The sequence below is a fragment of the Colobus angolensis genome, unplaced genomic scaffold (assembly GCF_000951035.1).
Source record: "Colobus angolensis palliatus isolate OR3802 unplaced genomic scaffold, Cang.pa_1.0 Scaffold63, whole genome shotgun sequence".
Classification (NCBI taxonomy): Eukaryota; Metazoa; Chordata; class Mammalia; order Primates; family Cercopithecidae; genus Colobus; species Colobus angolensis.
In genome coordinates this window covers 7,534,087-7,551,531 of record NW_012119932.1, presented here as the reverse complement: position 1 = coordinate 7,551,531, position 17,445 = coordinate 7,534,087, and the positions used below count along the sequence as shown (strand labels likewise).

Genomic DNA, 17,445 nt, shown 5'->3' with positions numbered 1-17,445 from the left:
ATCAATCTATCACAGAGTCTCACTCAGTTGCCCAGGCTGGAGTGCAGTAGTGTGATCTATGCTTACTGCAAACCCCACCTCCCAGGTTCAAGCAATTCTCCTGCCTTATCCTCCCAAGTAGCTGGGACTACTTAGTGCCCACCACCACGCCCGGCTGATTTTTTGTTTTTGTATTTTTAGTAGAGCCAGAGGTTTCACCGTGTTGACCAGGCTGAATATGTTGATGATTATATAGTTTTTGTACATATGTGTGTAATTAAGTCTTGAATTTCCTTCCTTCCTTTTTTGCTTGGTTTCTACCTTACTATTCCTACTCTGTTAAATTTCCATCAAAGTAGGCAACTCATGTTAATTATCTGCCACTTTTATCTAAGTTCATATAGTCCCACACAGATATATACATAGTAGATACACACATATTCAAAATTATATGTGTTTCTGTGGTTGTTTATTTTATAAGAAATATATTATCTTGTAACTATTGTCCTATCTTGTTACTAAAGATAGCTTATGGCAGTTGCTCTAAGTCATCAAATACTGTCTTTTTTTTCATTGTTTTATGGTAAATTATTGGTTACATGTAAAATTCAACCATTTTAGCGTACAGTTCACTGAGTTCTAACAAACATATACAATTGTGTAACCATCACAAAAATGAAGATATAAAACAATTCTATTCCTGCCCCACATGTTGTTCAGTGCCATTTTATACTCAATGATTCTCCTACCTCCAACCCCCAACACCAGTGGTCTGATTTCTATCCCTACTGTATTGCCTATTCCAGAATGTCTTGAAAATGGAATCATTTTCAAGCATTTCGATTCTGCCTTCTTTCAGTTAGCATAAAGGACTTGAGACTCATCCATGTCACTGGCTTCAGCCATAGTTCCTTCCTTTTTTACTGCTGAGTAGTTGGGTCCATTGTGCGGATGAACCATACTTTATTTATCCACTAACCAGCTGAAGGACACTTGGATTGTTTCCAAATATTGTCGAATATGAGTAAAAACACTGTCAAATTTGCATATGTGTTTTTGTCTGGACACAAGTGTTTATTTGGTTTGAGTTCTCTATCCAATGCCTATGTCTGTTTATTTTTGGACTCTGGGTGGTGAGAGAACTCCACCATTCCTGACTTTCTGTGACCTTCAGGAAATGTTCCAGCTATCCATTTCAGGTGTTTTTTTACCCCCAGACTCAGGTAGTTTTCTCCAATCCATGCACACGATTGGTCCTTACATGGCGATTTAGCGGGGACTGTCTGCAGATCTCCGGAGCTTGCTGTCTTTACAAAGCTCCAGTACCTGAAAGGGGCAGCTGGCACTCTGTCTTACGAATTCTACCCATGTGGATCTCCCCAAAGCACCGACTCTATCTGTTTCAACTCGAGGAGACCACCACACTCCTGTGTTTCCCCTCTGCACAGGCACCTGGAAAGTCTATCTAGGCAGTAAGCTGTGGAAATTACAGAACCTAACTCGTTTGTTTCCTGTCTCTCAGAGATCACTGTCTTGTGATCTATCACTATCCTGCATTCCCATCGTCCTGTATTTGACAATCCATGCTAAATATACTTTTATCTAATTTTTTTTTGCTAGTTTAAGACAGAAGATAAAATCTGGTCTGTGATACTCAGTCTTACCTGGAATGAGAAGAAATTTAATTCATGTTTGTTTATTTAGCTAAATTTATTTCATTTGGATATACTAAAATGTATCTAGCCATTCCCCTATCCAGTGACATCAATATCATGACAGTGTTTCAAATTTATTATTGTCCACATTTCCTCACATAGGATACTTTCGATTTTGTGCCATAGATAACTAGGAGTGAGATTCCTATATTTTTAAATCAAGGTATGTATTTATACTTTCAATAAATATTTATAGATTCATTTGCCCTGAAACTTTAGTACTTCAGTTTTCATTGGCAAAATGGGAGTACTTTTTCCTATTTTCCTACCAGCAAGAGGCATTATAATTCTCTTTAAAAATTCCCAATTAATGGGTATACAATGCTTTCTCATGTGTAATATTTATTTGCATTTCACTGAAAAATATTTTTTTCAAATGTTTCCAATGTCTCAATTTATTTGGGTTCTTTAATTTTACTAAATAATATTTTATAGCTTTCAGTGTAGAGATTTTGAAAATCTTTTGCTAATATTTTCCTAGGTTTTTGTGCTATTATAAATGTTACATTTGAAGAACTTCTTATTTTAATTATTACTGACATATAGAAATGCATTTTTTATAGAAAATATTGACCTTGTATCCAGTGGCCTTGGTAATTTTATTTATCATAGTTAAGAACTTATACATATATATTTTATTTTCTAGGATCACAATTATTTTGTCTGCAAATAATGACAATTTTATTTCCTTTTTTCTAAATATTAACATTTCTATTTTTCTTTTGTTGTTTTATGTACTGGATAGGATTTCTAGAATGTGTTGAATAGAACTGGTGATAGCTGCTAGACTTGTCTTATTTCTGTCTCAGAGGAAAAGCTGTCAATAGTTGAACCTTAAGTGCCATTCTTACTGAAAAATTGTATTCGTTATCATATAAGAATGCTCCCTTCTATTCAGAGTGTACTTTTAAAAAAAATAAAAAAATTGAATGTATGTTAAGAATTTTCAATATTTTTCAGCGTCTGTTATGATCATATGATTGTCAGATTATCTTTTTTGTCTATAAGGTAAATTGATTTTTTAAATATTAAACCCCTCTTGCACTCCAGAACCAAACCTAATTGGAATAGTTTTGTTTATATTTCTTCATTCTATATGGTAATGCTTGTTTATAACTTTTGCATTTGTAAAAGTTTTAGAGACTGGCCTCTAATGTTCTCAAAACATGTGAGGTGTTACTTTTAGGCCCGTGCATTAACAAGGATGCATGTTTTGCAGAAGACGAGGTCGAGCCAGATGTGAACACTTTAACCCAGGGAGACTATTCACTCCCTCCTTTAATTTTTATATTGTGCGGATCACATAGCCCCTCTGGGATATGTGGGTGTGTAAGAGTTTTACAATGAACAATTCTGATTACCAGAAGTAAACTCCTTGCCATTACCAGGAATAAAATTGGTAAATTCCACATTTTTCCAACTTGGTTCATTGTTTAGAGCAGGCTTATAGGAAGATAAATCAAGGGACATATTCCTAGAAGTCCCTGGGCTTGTGGTCAGAGTTTAGGCTCTCTATACCCCTTACCTGCACATATTAATTTTAACACAGTATTATCAACTTTCTAAATATTTGGTTAAAATTATCGTAGGATAGCATTTAGCTTCCCGATCAATGGTCAATAACTTCATATTTTAATTCTATTATCTTTCCATCTAGAAACATGTTCTCTCTTTACATCTAACCAGGGAGTTTGTAGTCTTTCACAAAGTTTATAATGTTCTTCATATAAATCATGTCCCTTTTCTGTTAAATTTATTCCTACATTTAAAAAAGTTAATTTTGCTATCAGGAGTTGGACATTTCTTGCTGTTTCTATATCTATAAACTTCCTGCTAAGTTAAGAGAAGTAACTTTATAATATATCTGTTTCCATTTAGCTTGCCAAATTGTTTAAATGATACTATAATTATAAAAAATAGAATACTTTGGCTTTCTATATTTTACAATTATAATATTCGTAAAACATGAGAACTTTGCCTCTCTCTTCCTATAATGTCTACTAGATGTTTTATTTCCTTGGCTTCTACATTCACCAGACCTTTAAGATAATATTAGTCTAAGATAATATATATTATCTACTATTATCTCTAATTGATAATTATGACAGAAATATATTATGTCATTTCTCATTTTAATTATTGTTTTGTCATTTGCCATTTAGAATGCCATTTATTTTGGGGTTGTTCATTAGTCTTTATTTAATTATTTTCTTTTATTTTATTAAGGTTTGTGACTTGAAATTGTTCACTGGTTTTTCATAGTCTTTTCAACATTTAGATAGGATTCTATGATTTGATACTTTCATTTGTTGATGTATTGAATGTGGTGACCGAGCTCCTAAATTAAACCAAACCTCCATTCTCAGAAGGCTCAGATTAATCAAGACACACTATTTTTGGATAACGATCTCAAATTTATTCGATATCATTTTAATTAGAATACTTGTTCCTATGCTCACAAGTGAGGTTGCTTTCTAGAGTTTTAAATTTTGTCCTGTTTTCATCAGCTTTATTAAAAATTAAAGATATTCTGGCAACCTAAAATGAATCACGGAGCTCTCCATATTTTTCTAAGATCTGAGGTTCCTCGAATAATGTTGCAAATGTTTGTTTTTTAAAAATTAAATAGGGAGCCAGGTACAGTGGCTCATGCTTGAAATCCAAGCACTTTGAAGGACCAAGGCAAGAGGATTGCTTGAGGTTAGGAGTTTGAGACTCTGTCCCTACAAAAAAATGGAAAAATTTGCTGTATGTGGTAGTGTGCTCCTGCAGTCCCAGTGGGAGGCTAAAGCTGGAGGATTGTTTGAACCTAGGAGTTCCAGGCAGCAGTGAGTCATAATCATGCTACTGCACTCTAGCCTAGGTGACAGAGCCAGACCCTGTCTCAGGAAAAAAAAAAAAGAAAATTAAGAAAATTAAATTTAACTCAGATGTGGCACCATACATTTCTTGTTAGGTTTTCTTTTCATTGCTTTTTCAGTTACTTTTGTTGTCTAAATGATTTTTCAGGCCTTTTACTCCTTTCAGATTTTGGTGTCTTAATGTGTACATGTTCTCACCTTCATTAACTGCTTGTTTGAAATCGTGTATATTCTTTTAAATGACTGGAGGAGTAAGGTCTTTGAATACTGGTTTATTTTTTTTTAGAATTTTGATTGTCTTTTTAAAAATATTCAGTTGAATTTTACCTAAACCTGAGCGTTTTTAGGTGGAAGAATTTTTCAAAGTGACCTTTTTCCACTCTTTTCCTTTCTAAGTGAAGCATAGAGAATTTTTTTTTTTTTATTATACTTTAAGTTCTAGGGTACATGTGCATAACGTGCAGGTTTGTTACATATGTATACTTGTGCAATGTTGGTGTGCTGCACCCATCAACTCGTCAGCACCCATCAATTCATCATTTATATCAGGTATAACTCCCCAATGCAATCCCTCCCCCCTCCCCCCTCCCCATGATAAGCCCAGTGTGTGATGTTCCCCTTCCCGAGTCCAAGTGATCTCATTGCTCAGTTCCCACCTATGAGTGAGAACATGCGGTGTTTGGTTTTCTGTTCTTGTGATAGTTTGCTAAGAATGATGGTTTCCAGCTGCATCCATGTCCCTACAAAGGACGCAAACTCATCCTTTTTTATGGCTGCATAGTATTCCATGGTGTATATGTGCCACATTTTCTTAATCCAGTCTGTCACAGATGGACATTTGGGTTGATTCCAAGTCTTTGCTATTGTGAATAGTGCCGCAATAAACATACGTGTGCATGTGTCTTTGTAGTAGAATAATTTATAATCCTTTGGGCAATCCTAAGTCAAAAGGACAAAGCTGGAGGCGTCACGCTACCTGACTTCAAACTATACTACAAGGCTACAGTAACCAAAACAGCATGGTACTGGTACCAAAACAGAGCTATAGACCAATGGAACAGAACAGAGTCCTCAGAAATAATACCACACATCTACAGCCGTCTGATCTTTGATAAACCTGAGAGAAACAAGAAATGGGGAAAGGATTCCCTATTTAATAAATGGTGCTGGGAAAATTGGCTAGCCATAAGTAGAAAGCTGAAACTGGATCCTTTCCTTACTCCTTATACGAAGATTAATTCAAGATGGATTAGAGACTTAAATGTTAGACCTAATACCATAAAAACCCTAGAAGAAAATCTAGGTAGTACCATTCAGGACATAGGCATGGGCAAGGACTTCATGTCTAAAACACCAAAAGCAACGGCAGCAAAAGCCAAAATTGACAAATGGGATCTCATTAAACTAAGAAGCATAGAGAATTTAATGAACTTGCTTGCATATGTTGTTTCCATTACCCATAGTTTGGAATTTGGGAACAGTAATCTTTATCTTTCCAAGTTGGTTTTGAGATTTAAAAACAATATAAACTTGGGTTTATATTTTTCCTACTCAAAGATGGCACTGCTGACTCACACCCTTGGTTGTTTGGTTTAACACATGGTGGAGTCTATAAAATAATACATTCTAATTCTAAATCCTTTCCTTTCTGTGCAGTCGGCATTAACTTGTATCTAGGAAAATCACTCTGTGAATATGGTATTTTCCAATGAAAATAGTTGGTTTTCCAAATTGCCCATCATTGTGATTATCAAAGGGCAGGATCAGACCTTGACATTGTTGGGTATAGCCTTCCTTGTAAGTCTTCAATATTCAGTGAAACTACCCCAGACAGCAGCTCCGAACATGTGATCTTTTAAGCTGCTGAGAGATGTTATCCCCTGCACATTTGTTATGAGCACATCCGTCGTAGTTAAAATCTAAAAGTGGTTATTTTGTTAATGTTCAGATTAGATCTTTAATTAAGCTTTCATCCCCTCTAGCACAGACAACAATGTCAAACCTGAGAAACTAAAATTCATCCCATAAGCTCATATCCTTCAGTACTTTGTGAGGAAACTAAAAAATAAAGCTCTTGTGGGTATTTCATGAAGGGCATGTTGAATATCTAATTGTCAGCTTAGAAGCTTCATTTAATTTGATGTCAAACTCTATGACATAAATGAAGCCAATAAAAATGTTTGTTCAGGTGATTTGGATCAAGAGCTTGTTTTAATTGATTAAATGTTAATTTAGGTATTTAATGTTATACATATATAAATGCTATTTGTTATCTACAAACCATAATAGTAAATATGTAAGAATGTAATTTTCCTTATTTAATTGATAGTTTAATATGTGCAAGGATAAGATTCTGGAGCAAAGAACAGCTAAGTGTGTAAGAGAACTTGTATCTGTATGACTTTCCCTTTGTTTTTGCAGGATCATTTATTTATTTGGAGGCACAGCACTCCCCCGGGGTGGCCAAGCTTGGAAGTCCTGTTCTTACAAAATTGCTCACTGCCTCTAACCCATGTCAGGTAATCAACTGTTCTGAATTTCCATTGGCCTTTCTGTGATTGTAAATCCCTGGGCTTGGGTTACTCTGCTAGTAAATGCCTGCCATGTTTTACTATCACTTTAATGATGAATTAAGAGATTTATATGCGCTATTTCAACACGAAATGCCATGTCCTTCTAAAAGACCATTTGTAACATGTAACTGGCACCATTCTTTGGGGGAGGAGGGGGGGTGGCTATTAAAGAAGCTTTCTGTTATTTTATATTCTTTTCACACAGTCATTTCAATAATCTAAAACTGTGGATACATATTGCCAAAATATTTGGCCAACAGTGTGCTTTGAAAAAAATGAAGTCAGTTAAATAAGTATTTGTTGAAAGAAAGACGAATGAGTAAGTAAAGATAAATGTAAACAGAAAAAATGATTATATTTACTGAAATTTGAGTTTTTCAAATTAGTCCTCTGGTGCCAGGTAAACACAAACCAAGCAGTGAAATACTCATTTTATTTCAGCAGCATATTAGAGAGGATGGAGGAGTCAGACTTGGCTCAAGTCTCTTTTGCCACTTTCTAACTGTGGCTCAGACAAATTGTATATTCCTTTTGAGACTTAGTGTCTACATCAGAAACATACATGATTCTGTGGATTAAATGTCAGCATTTACACTGGAAGCATACACGATTGTATGGAATAATGACAAAGATTAAAATGTGATTAAATAAAGCACCTGGCAAAATATTTGGTACATAATAGGTAAACAATGTTTGTACCAAACATTGGTATATATGTACCAAATATAATCTTAATTCAGCCAACATAAGTCCTTTGCTTTCCATAAAAGTAACACCTAAATCAGGGGTCTCTATTCAACTTGTCTTGTTTTCAGTCCTTTTGAGAGCTCCAACATGCCTCTCGCCCTTAGGATTTCAGCTCATTTTTTGATCTTTACTTGTCAGAAAATATTGAAGAGATCAATAGTGCCACACAGTACATTCACTACCTGTAAGTGTAGTGTTACAGCAATTTGCTTGGGCATCCCTGGTGATAAGTGACGTATTATTCCCAGGTATAAACCTGATTATACTTTCAGTTTGGAATAAGCCTAAGTGGGAGTGTCCTGAGCTCTTAATAGTGATGTCCCATAGAGACTTTATTTTAAAGTCCTAAAGATACTTTCTTTTCCTTTCTTTTGTTTTTTGTTTCTTCCCATTTCTTTGTGAGAATAAGAATTAAAACAACTGCCTGGTCTCCATTTCCATTTTATCCAAATGCCTTTTACCCATTCCCACCTCTTTATTTTAATTAAATCCTATAAGATAGAAAAAGAGAAAGAGAGATACAGAGGTTTTTTTTGTTTTGTTTTGTTTTGTTTTTTGGAGGGGAAACTCCAGAAGTCCAGAAGCACTTGTTCTTTGAAAGTACAAGCTAACTTAGATTTAATTCAAGGTCATACATTAATGTGATGAAACCATGAATGTTAGTTATATAGAAGAAATTGAATGTAAAGGAATACGATATGTTAATTCTGCCTGCTTTACACAAGTTTGAAGATGTTAAGAGTGTATTAGAAATTCCTATGACTCACCTAGAGTCCCTGAGAAATCAAATGCATGTATATGGTTTTAAAAGGTAATCTGTATTTCCCATCATTGTATGCTTCCTGATAGCCATTGATTTGTGGTCGCCGGGATTGAGTTTCAGTTTATCATTGTTTCCACTTGAGGACACTTAATTTTTGCTGAAATTTGTGACTTAGTTGGGGTTGGGGTTGTTATTTAGGTGGGGTCTCAGTGAAAATGCTGTCATGGACACTTTGAGTGCTTGCCAGTTTATATCGAAACCAAGGCTTTGATCTCTAAAGGCTGTGGATGCTGACTTCATGGTTTGCCTTGGTTTTTGAAAAACTGAGACTGTTTCAAGGAGTCACTACAGACTGCCAGAAGAGATATTTGCGTTTCATGCTTTTCTCCATGTGTTTGAATTTTAGGAGTCTTTGAGTTAGCAGGAAGGATATTTGAGTTGCTTTATAATGCTTTCCAGTTTAGGAAGTAGGACTAGACTGTAGGAGAATATTATTGATAGTCTGAGATACACATAGCTAACGTTCTCAGGATTTTTCTAAGACTGTAATATGACTGTTTTTATAAGTTTATGGCAATATGTGATACTTTCTTACATAAAAGTTGCAGAATAAGCAAACAAAACAAATTCTTACCTTCTTGGGTAATTGGAAAATCTAGCCAGTCCTCTGAATTGGAGCGTATTCATAATAGTGCTTTCATGGAACCAGTGTTCTTCATTATAAGGTAGTAGAGTCAAGCAGTGAGATAACCAGTGTGGGGTACTTTGACATGATTAAAGCCTTTGTTTTCTGAAATTATATGTTTTTTTTTTTTTCCTACATAATCCTATCAGGGTAATACAGTTAAGAATTTTTTCTTTTTTTGAAAGGACTTTAAAGCAACTTGAGCTTTCTTGTGAGTTGCCATTTCTAGCAGCACAATTTTAGGGCCAGTTTGCATGGATTACCTTGTACTTTATATGTGGCCAACACATGGCATCAGCATGGACAATTGTTCCCGCAGCTAATCATTGTTTAAGATGCGGACTTTAATTTATGCTTCAAAAGTCCCTTCAGCCACTAGTGGAAAATTGGCATTTTTCTTTGAAATATGAGATAGGACTAACAGAACACGAGGAAGCCCAAAGCTATTCTATCTTATGCTGTTGAAATGCTGTTACTGTTTACAATTAACTAGGAAACATAAAGTATGAAGGGAATTAATGTGGGTACTAATATTTTCTGAGTTCTCATATTTGAGTTACTGTGTAAGTAACATAATCTCTTATTTTTAGGACTTCACAATTAAATACAGGAAGATGGATAATATGAAGCTTTTGCTTTCAAAATTAGTTTGTATGTTTATCTATCGATCTTTCTTTTGTTTTTAATTCTCCAACTTGTTTTGCAATTACATTAATATTCCTTCAGTAGAAGATAATTCATAGATTGTTTTACAAATATGAATGAGAAAATCAGGACAAAGGTAGATGAAACCAGAGATGGGTTGGATCCCAAAGTAAAGTTTATTAGGGCCAGCCTACACATTTGAGTCTGCCAGTGCAGAGAGGGCCACATGTGGTTCAGATTCAAGGAAGTAAAAAGAAAAAAACAAAACTAAAAATAGTTATTCTGAGACTTCTCCTCTGAGTGCTTGCTATGATACCAAAGTAAACATTATACCTACCATCCAATGCATATATATTGCTTATCTACTGTGTGTTGATCACAGTCCTCGATGCAGGGAATATAATGGCAACAACCTAAACACATACTTGCTCTAACAAAATGTAGTTTAGTGGGGGATACTGACAGCAATTCAGTGTAAAATGCTCCAAGCTACAAGAGGGTGAGTCCAGTATGATAATAATACTGTACTTACAAATCTCAAAGAGTTTTGAAAGGCCATGTCTTACAATGTCCCCAAAGTAGGACAATGAACTCGAGTCAAAGAACAATTTAGAAAAAAAAAATAATTTTGGAGCATGTCCTGGAATGGTACAGTTGTGCTCTAGTCCCTGGTCATTGTGTTTAATCCAGAGATCAATGTTACAATAGCTAATGGATTCTAGAGGAAGCGACGGTCTACAGAGGAAAGGACGAGTAGGTGCTCTCCACTCTGTTCATCAAAGCACCTGAAGATTAATCGTTTAAACTAGAAAAACAGATTCTGTTTTATTGAAGATTCTAAACCTCAGTGTAAGCTTGTTCAGGAAAAGAATGCCCAGGAAAAAGTGTAATTGACTAAGAGCCATAAAAATCACTATGGTAATGGTGAGGGATGTGTTTGTGTGTCTGTGTGTTTATGTATGTGATGAATGATTTCCTCTTTCAATATATACATATTCCTAGCTGAATTTTGAGCAGCTGTAGATATCTTAGCTTGTTTTTTTCATTTCTCTCATTTATTTATTTTGCTTTTTTGGCTATGCTTGTTCTTCTGTATCTTCGTATTCTAGATCTTATAAAGATGCAATAAGTGTGGCAATAAGCAGACTGAGGAAGGCATAAAGGGTCTGATGTGAAGCAGAGAAGGCAGAATTTGCCGAGGGTTTGAAATAAAATAGAGAATGGCCATGAAGATCTGACCAAGGAGCTCTGAGATTGAGAAGGAATTAGAACAAAGGCCATAGGCAAGTTGAAAAATTGGCAGAAAATTTGAAGAGGAGAGTTTCAACAAGAGACGATCAAAATTAAAAAAAAAAAAAAAAGAAAACAGAAAAATAAGGAAGAAATCATTTTAAACTTCTGAGTCATGACCTTGGGTGTCATTTTAAACTTCTGAATCATGACCTGGGACACCTTGGGTGTCCCAGACTGAAGTATCAGAGAGTCCAAGGCCCCAGAGGTGCTGTACAGAAACAAGAGCCAAGGGAACTAAGACTGTCCTCCAGCTTAGGAACTGACCCATATGCAGTAACTGCTGTAAATCGCCAGATACTCTTTCCTTAGGTAGTAAAATATATGATTTAATATATACATATTTAGATACTTTAAAATAGAAATAATTTAAAATCGTAAGAATACAATTAAAAATAAAATAATTGGAGCTTCCATTTTTGTCTTCAATATTCAAAAAGGACTGCTTTGTTGGAAACTTTTTTAACCACATGAAATTCTCTTGAATGCAGTGGTTCCAAGTCTTGAATATAGTCATACTATGTATAAAATCTGCCTTAATGGAGACCCAAGAAAAATAAAAGCAAGCCCTTTTTATTAACATTTTACTTGACTGTTTTTGAATGATTCAGGCATGCGTCAAGAAAATTTCCTTTAAAAATGATCAAGTAGTAAATAAAATTTGAATGTTTGGTGTCATTTTCACTTACATGCTTTGCAGACCTGTTCAATGCGACATTCTGGGAAGATGGATAATGTCCCCTATGTTAAGTATAGTAGCTACTAGCTACACAGAGCTAGGTATTGAGCATTAAAACATAACTGAGAGACTGGGCACAGTGGCTCACGCCTGTAATCCCAGCACTTTGGGAGGCCGAGGAGGATGGATCACGAAGTCAGCAGATCAAGATCATCCTGGCCAATATGGTGGAACCCCATCTCTACTAAAAATACAAAACTTAGCCGGGCATGGTGGCACGTGCCTATAGTCCCAGCTACTTGGGAGGCTGAGGCAGGAGAATTGCTTGAACTTGGGAGGTGGAGGCAACAGTGAGCCGAGATTGCGCCACTGCACTCCAGCCTGGGCAACAGAGTGAAGCTTTGTCTCAAAAACAACAACAACAACAACAACAACAACAACATAACTGAGAAACTGAATTTTTCACTTTAATTTTCACTAAAATTTAAATTTAATAGCCACACTATTTTCACACTTTTGTAGTTATGCTCATTATAATTAAATGCTCATTTTCTTTTGCCACTCTTTCGCCAAAAGACTCAAAGGTCCCTAAGGACCCATAACGCCTTATACATTTTTTGACATGGAACAGATTATCTTTCTTCCTCTCTTTTCTCTCTCTCTCTCTCTCTCTCTCTCTTTCTTTCTTCTCTCTATATACATTTCTGAATGTTTACAGGCATTTACTTAAGCACCAATATTAACAGTCCACTCATTTCTTCTTTTTTTTCCAATACATATTAACTGAATATCTGGAAAACACAAATTACTATAATAAGTTCTGTGAGGAATTTATGACATATTTCATGATCTGGAGTTTAAGGTTTAGTGTTCTGCTACTGGCATATACCAGGCTGAGAGGCACAGAGTTTGCATACTTGAGTACTGCTTGTGTAAAATCACAGCTTGTATCAATAACTTAAAATTGATCATTAGAGAAATTCAAATCAAAACCACAATGAGATACGATCTCACACCAATCAGAATGGCCATTATTAAAATGTCAAAAAATAACATGCTGGCATGGTTGTGGAGAAAAAGGGATGCTTATACACTGTTGATAGGAGTGTAAATTAGTTCAACCATTGCAGAAAGCAGTATAGCAACTCCTCAAAGAGCTAAAAGCAGAACTACCATTCCACCCAGCAATTCTATTACTGGGTATATATACCCAGAGTAATAGAAATTATTCTACTGTAGGTCAGGGGCAGTGGCTCACGCCTGTAATCCCTACACTTTGGGCAGGTGAAGCGGGTGGATTGCTTGAGTCCAGGAGTTCAAGATCAGTCTGGGTAACATGGTGAAACCCTCATCTCTACTAAAAATTACAAAAAAAAAATTAGCTGGGTGTGGTGGTGCATGCCTGTAGTCCCAATTACTGAGGAGGCTGAGGTGGGAGAATTACCTGAGCTCGGGAGGTTGAGGCTGCAGTGAGTCGTGAACATGCCACTGCACTCCAGCCCGAACAACTGGAGTGAAACCCTGTCTCAAAAAAAAAGAAAAAGAAAAAGAAAAAAGACATCATTGTATCATAAAGACACATACATGTGAATGGTCATTGCAGCACTATTTACAGTAGCAAGGACGTGGAATCAACCTAGATGCCCATCTATGACAGATTGCATAAAGAAAGAGTGGTATCTATGTACTACGGAATATGCAGCCCTATAAAAAGAACAAGATCATGTCTTTTGTGGGAACATGGGTGGAGCTGGAGGCCATTATCTCAGCAAACTAACACAGGAAGAGAAAACCAAATACCACATGTTCTCACTTACAAGTTGGGAGCTAAATAATGAGAACATATGAACACAAAGAAGGAAATAACAGACACTGGGGTCTACTTTAGTGGGAAGGGTGGAGGAGGGAGAAGAGCAGAAAAGATAACTGTTGGGTACAAGGCTTAGTATCTGGGTGACTAAATAATCTGTACAACAAGCCCCTGTGACACATGCTTACCTATGTAACAAATCTTCCCATGTACCCCTGAATCTAAAAGTAAATAGAAAAAACAATGAATTAAAAAAACTGTGAGCTGTATCAATAACTTTTGTTCAGTGATTTCACCCTCAAAAATTGAAAAGATAATGGAACATTTCTTGGTATTTAATAACTTAAGAATTTAAGTCTCCATAATGCAAATTCTGTAAAAAAGTCAATTATATATAAGTTCTGAGCTCTTATCCCATTGAATATGGATCCCATTGGCATTTATGCTTAATACACTATTAAAATAACTTCACACTGGTGATGTACTGAGTGACAGTTTGACAGCTCAAAATTCTGATGGGACATGCACATCTCTTGTACAACTAGGTTTCAAGCTATGTTTTGCATATTTACAAGCTTGGGACATAGTGAAACTTACAGCAGGGATCTAAAATTTAATTGTAGTTGAGAAACATGAATCATCTCTTTCCATGGAATTTAATTAAACATTTCCATTATTTTTGTTTCTAACTTACCTGTCAAGGTGTGAATTAAGGTAAGTACAGTAATAAAATCTAAAATGAAATAAACAATCAGAATTTTTAAGTCAGGTAGTGACAATTAAGTAGACATTGATAAAAATTTGTACCAAATAGAATGCTTGATGTTATGAAATGAACAATTTTTTTTTTAAAAAAAAGCATTTAAAACATCTTTTTCGGTCAACATTCATCACTGGAATTGGGTCTCAACAGTGAAATGCATGGTTTGCCTATATATACACTAGTATCTGCCCATGTATCAATATAAAAGTACAATGATGAATGAGAAAACATTTTTTAAAAGGAATTTAAAATATAATGAAGCTGAAAAAATATCGCTCAATCTAAAGAGAAGTGTTCCACTTTTGAGGGACCTCATCTTTAAATGTTGGGTTTTTCTTTAAAACATACAGCCTTAGGACCTGTTATATGATAATAAGAAGAAGCAAAAAAATTTGACTGCAGCATATCTGAACTTGTTTTAATGGAGGTTTTGTGGGTGTATTTTACAGAATGGATCATCCAAACAACATTGAGGGAGTTAATTTTTGCCTCATACAGCTCCAGGTACTTAGAAAGTGCTCAGTAAATATTGGTTGAATCAATAACAGTATGGAATTTCATTTTAGGGCTACTGCTATCAGCACCTGGAATAATCCTCTCTATTCTCTTTACTATGTAGTTAAGCCATAAAACCTTTAGATTGTGTTATTCTTGATGGTGAATAGGAAGTGAAATGATTAAGCTTCCCTGCCCTCAAAGAATGTTGTCTTACTTGGCTCAATTATTGATCAACATACCCTGTGAGCTTCCAAGTATAAAGTATTAATTACAGTTTTTAAAATTAAACTAAGAAAATAATTTTTAAGGAAACTTTTTCTTATTTGAAACATCAAGTATGTATAGTGATACTTGATTTTTAATGTTGAGTCTCAACGTGTACCTCCCAGATTTATAAGAAGCCAGAGAAGGATTCTAGAATCTTCCGTGGAAACAATAGTACTGCCATAACTGAGTTACACATCTGGGGGAAAGGAGAATTGAGAAGATTATATTTAACACAGAAGTTGTTTGGAATATATATACATAGTTTGTTTTTGTTGTTGTTGTTGTTGGTTCTGAGATGGAGTCTCGCTCTCGTTGCCTTGGCTGGAGTGCAGTGGCATGATCTCAGCTCACTGCAACCTCCCCACCTTCTGGGTTCAAGCGATTCTCCTACCTCAGCCTCCCAAACAGCTGGGATTACACGCACACGCCACCACACCTGGCTAATTTTTGGATTATTAGTAGAGATGGGAGGCAGGCAGATCACCTGAGGTCATGAATATTTCAAATTATGGGAAAAACTACCAGAGACAGGTCAATGGAATATTTATATAATTGAAAATATGTTTTCAACAGGTGCAGTTTTGGTGTCATTTGTCTCAACATTCACATCTCTCAGTTTTTACAAGAACATCTCTAGATGGAAACTTGCAAAAGCAAGGCAAAATAATCGGATTCTCCGAATCTCAGTGGAGCCACGCAAAAATTGATCTCATTGCAAAAGCGGGAGAATCTACTCTACCTTTTCAGGTAAGCACATAAGAAATTAATACCACTCAACAGAAGACACTTATTGCTAATCCTTTCAGATAACAATATAACACATATAGCTCATACCTTTTCAGGTAAGCGCATAAGAAATTAATACAACGGGACAGAAGACACTTATTTAATGCTAATCTTTTCAGATAACAAAATAATACACATAGCTCATGAATTTATTCAACATTAATGAAGCAAACACATTCCGAGATCAAACACACGATCTAGGATGAGTAGAGAGGTTGTTTTGACTATGCGCTCAAGAAGTATGTGTAGAATACTAGCAAAAGTAGAGATAAGAAGTGAATAAGATGGTGGAGAGAAGAGTAACTTAAAATGATTTCTTTTTCGAAGTGAAGACGTTGGATTATATAATGTAGTGAAAACAAAATCTGACTTGGGCTGTAATATATTAATCTTATTGTCTCACTTTCTGCTGCCTGGTAACATTGAGAATGTTATCCACCTTTGGAAAGTGGAGGACATTATATTAAGTGAAATAAGCCAGGCACAGAAAGACAAATATGGCAGGTTCTCTCACACGTGGGAGCTAAAAAGTTGATCTCATGGAATTAGAGAGGAGAATGGTGGTTATTAGAGGCTGAGAAGGGTGGTGGGGAGGAGGAGGTTAGGAAGGAAGGTTTGTTAATGCTTAAAAATTGTAGTTAGATAGAAGGAATAAGCTCTAGTGTTTGATAGCACAGTAGGCAACTATAACAAGTTATTGTGTATTTCAAAATATTTAGGAGATAAGATTTGGAGCATTCTCAACACAAAGAAATGAGAAGTGTGTGAGGTGATGGATATCCTAATTACCTTTATTTGATCATGACACAATGTATGCGTGGTATCAAAATATCACATTTACCCCTTAAATATGTACAATTATGTATTAATAAAATACAATAATAAAAGAAGGCAATTGTATCTTGTCAAATGGGCATTCTAATTTCTACAGTCCTGTACATAAGTCTTCTGGATGACATTTGAAAAGAGCAATTTTGGAAACTAGATTGGATGGAGTGGAATATGATGGAAAGCACACTGTTTTGGAGTCAGGTGGTCTGAGTTTTAGTCTCTGCTCTGCTCATTGGCTGCTAAGTGACTGTGTAAATATTGTCTTTGAGCATCAAATTTCCTAATGTGTGAAAACCAGTGATGATAAAAGCAATACTCCAGGGGAGTCTGAATATTAAAGATGATATAGCTAAAATGGCAGCCATGAACATGGGCTCTGGAACCTTGGGTTCAAGTTAAAGTGTATGATCGGCTGGGTGCAGTGGCTTATGCCTGTAATCCCAGCACTTTGGGAGGCTGAGGTGGGAAGATCATGAGGTCAGGAGATCGAGACCATCCTGAGTAACATGGAGAAACCCCATCTCCACAAAAAATTAGCCGGGCGTGGTGGCAC

The 17,445-nt window shown here is 35.6% G+C and overlaps 1 protein-coding gene across 1 annotated transcript in view; it reads left to right on the top strand.

Annotated features, from left to right (window-relative positions):
• The window catches only part of MALRD1 (MAM and LDL receptor class A domain containing 1), a 725,579-nt gene that overhangs the window by 101,625 nt on the left and 606,509 nt on the right, over positions 1–17,445 (top strand). Inside the window, exons 11-12 of the mRNA XM_011963908.1 lie at positions 6,977–7,074; positions 15,849–16,022. Of these exons, the coding sequence (XP_011819298.1) occupies positions 6,977–7,074; positions 15,849–16,022 (272 nt within the window). The remainder of the gene's footprint in view (positions 1–6,976; positions 7,075–15,848; positions 16,023–17,445) is intronic.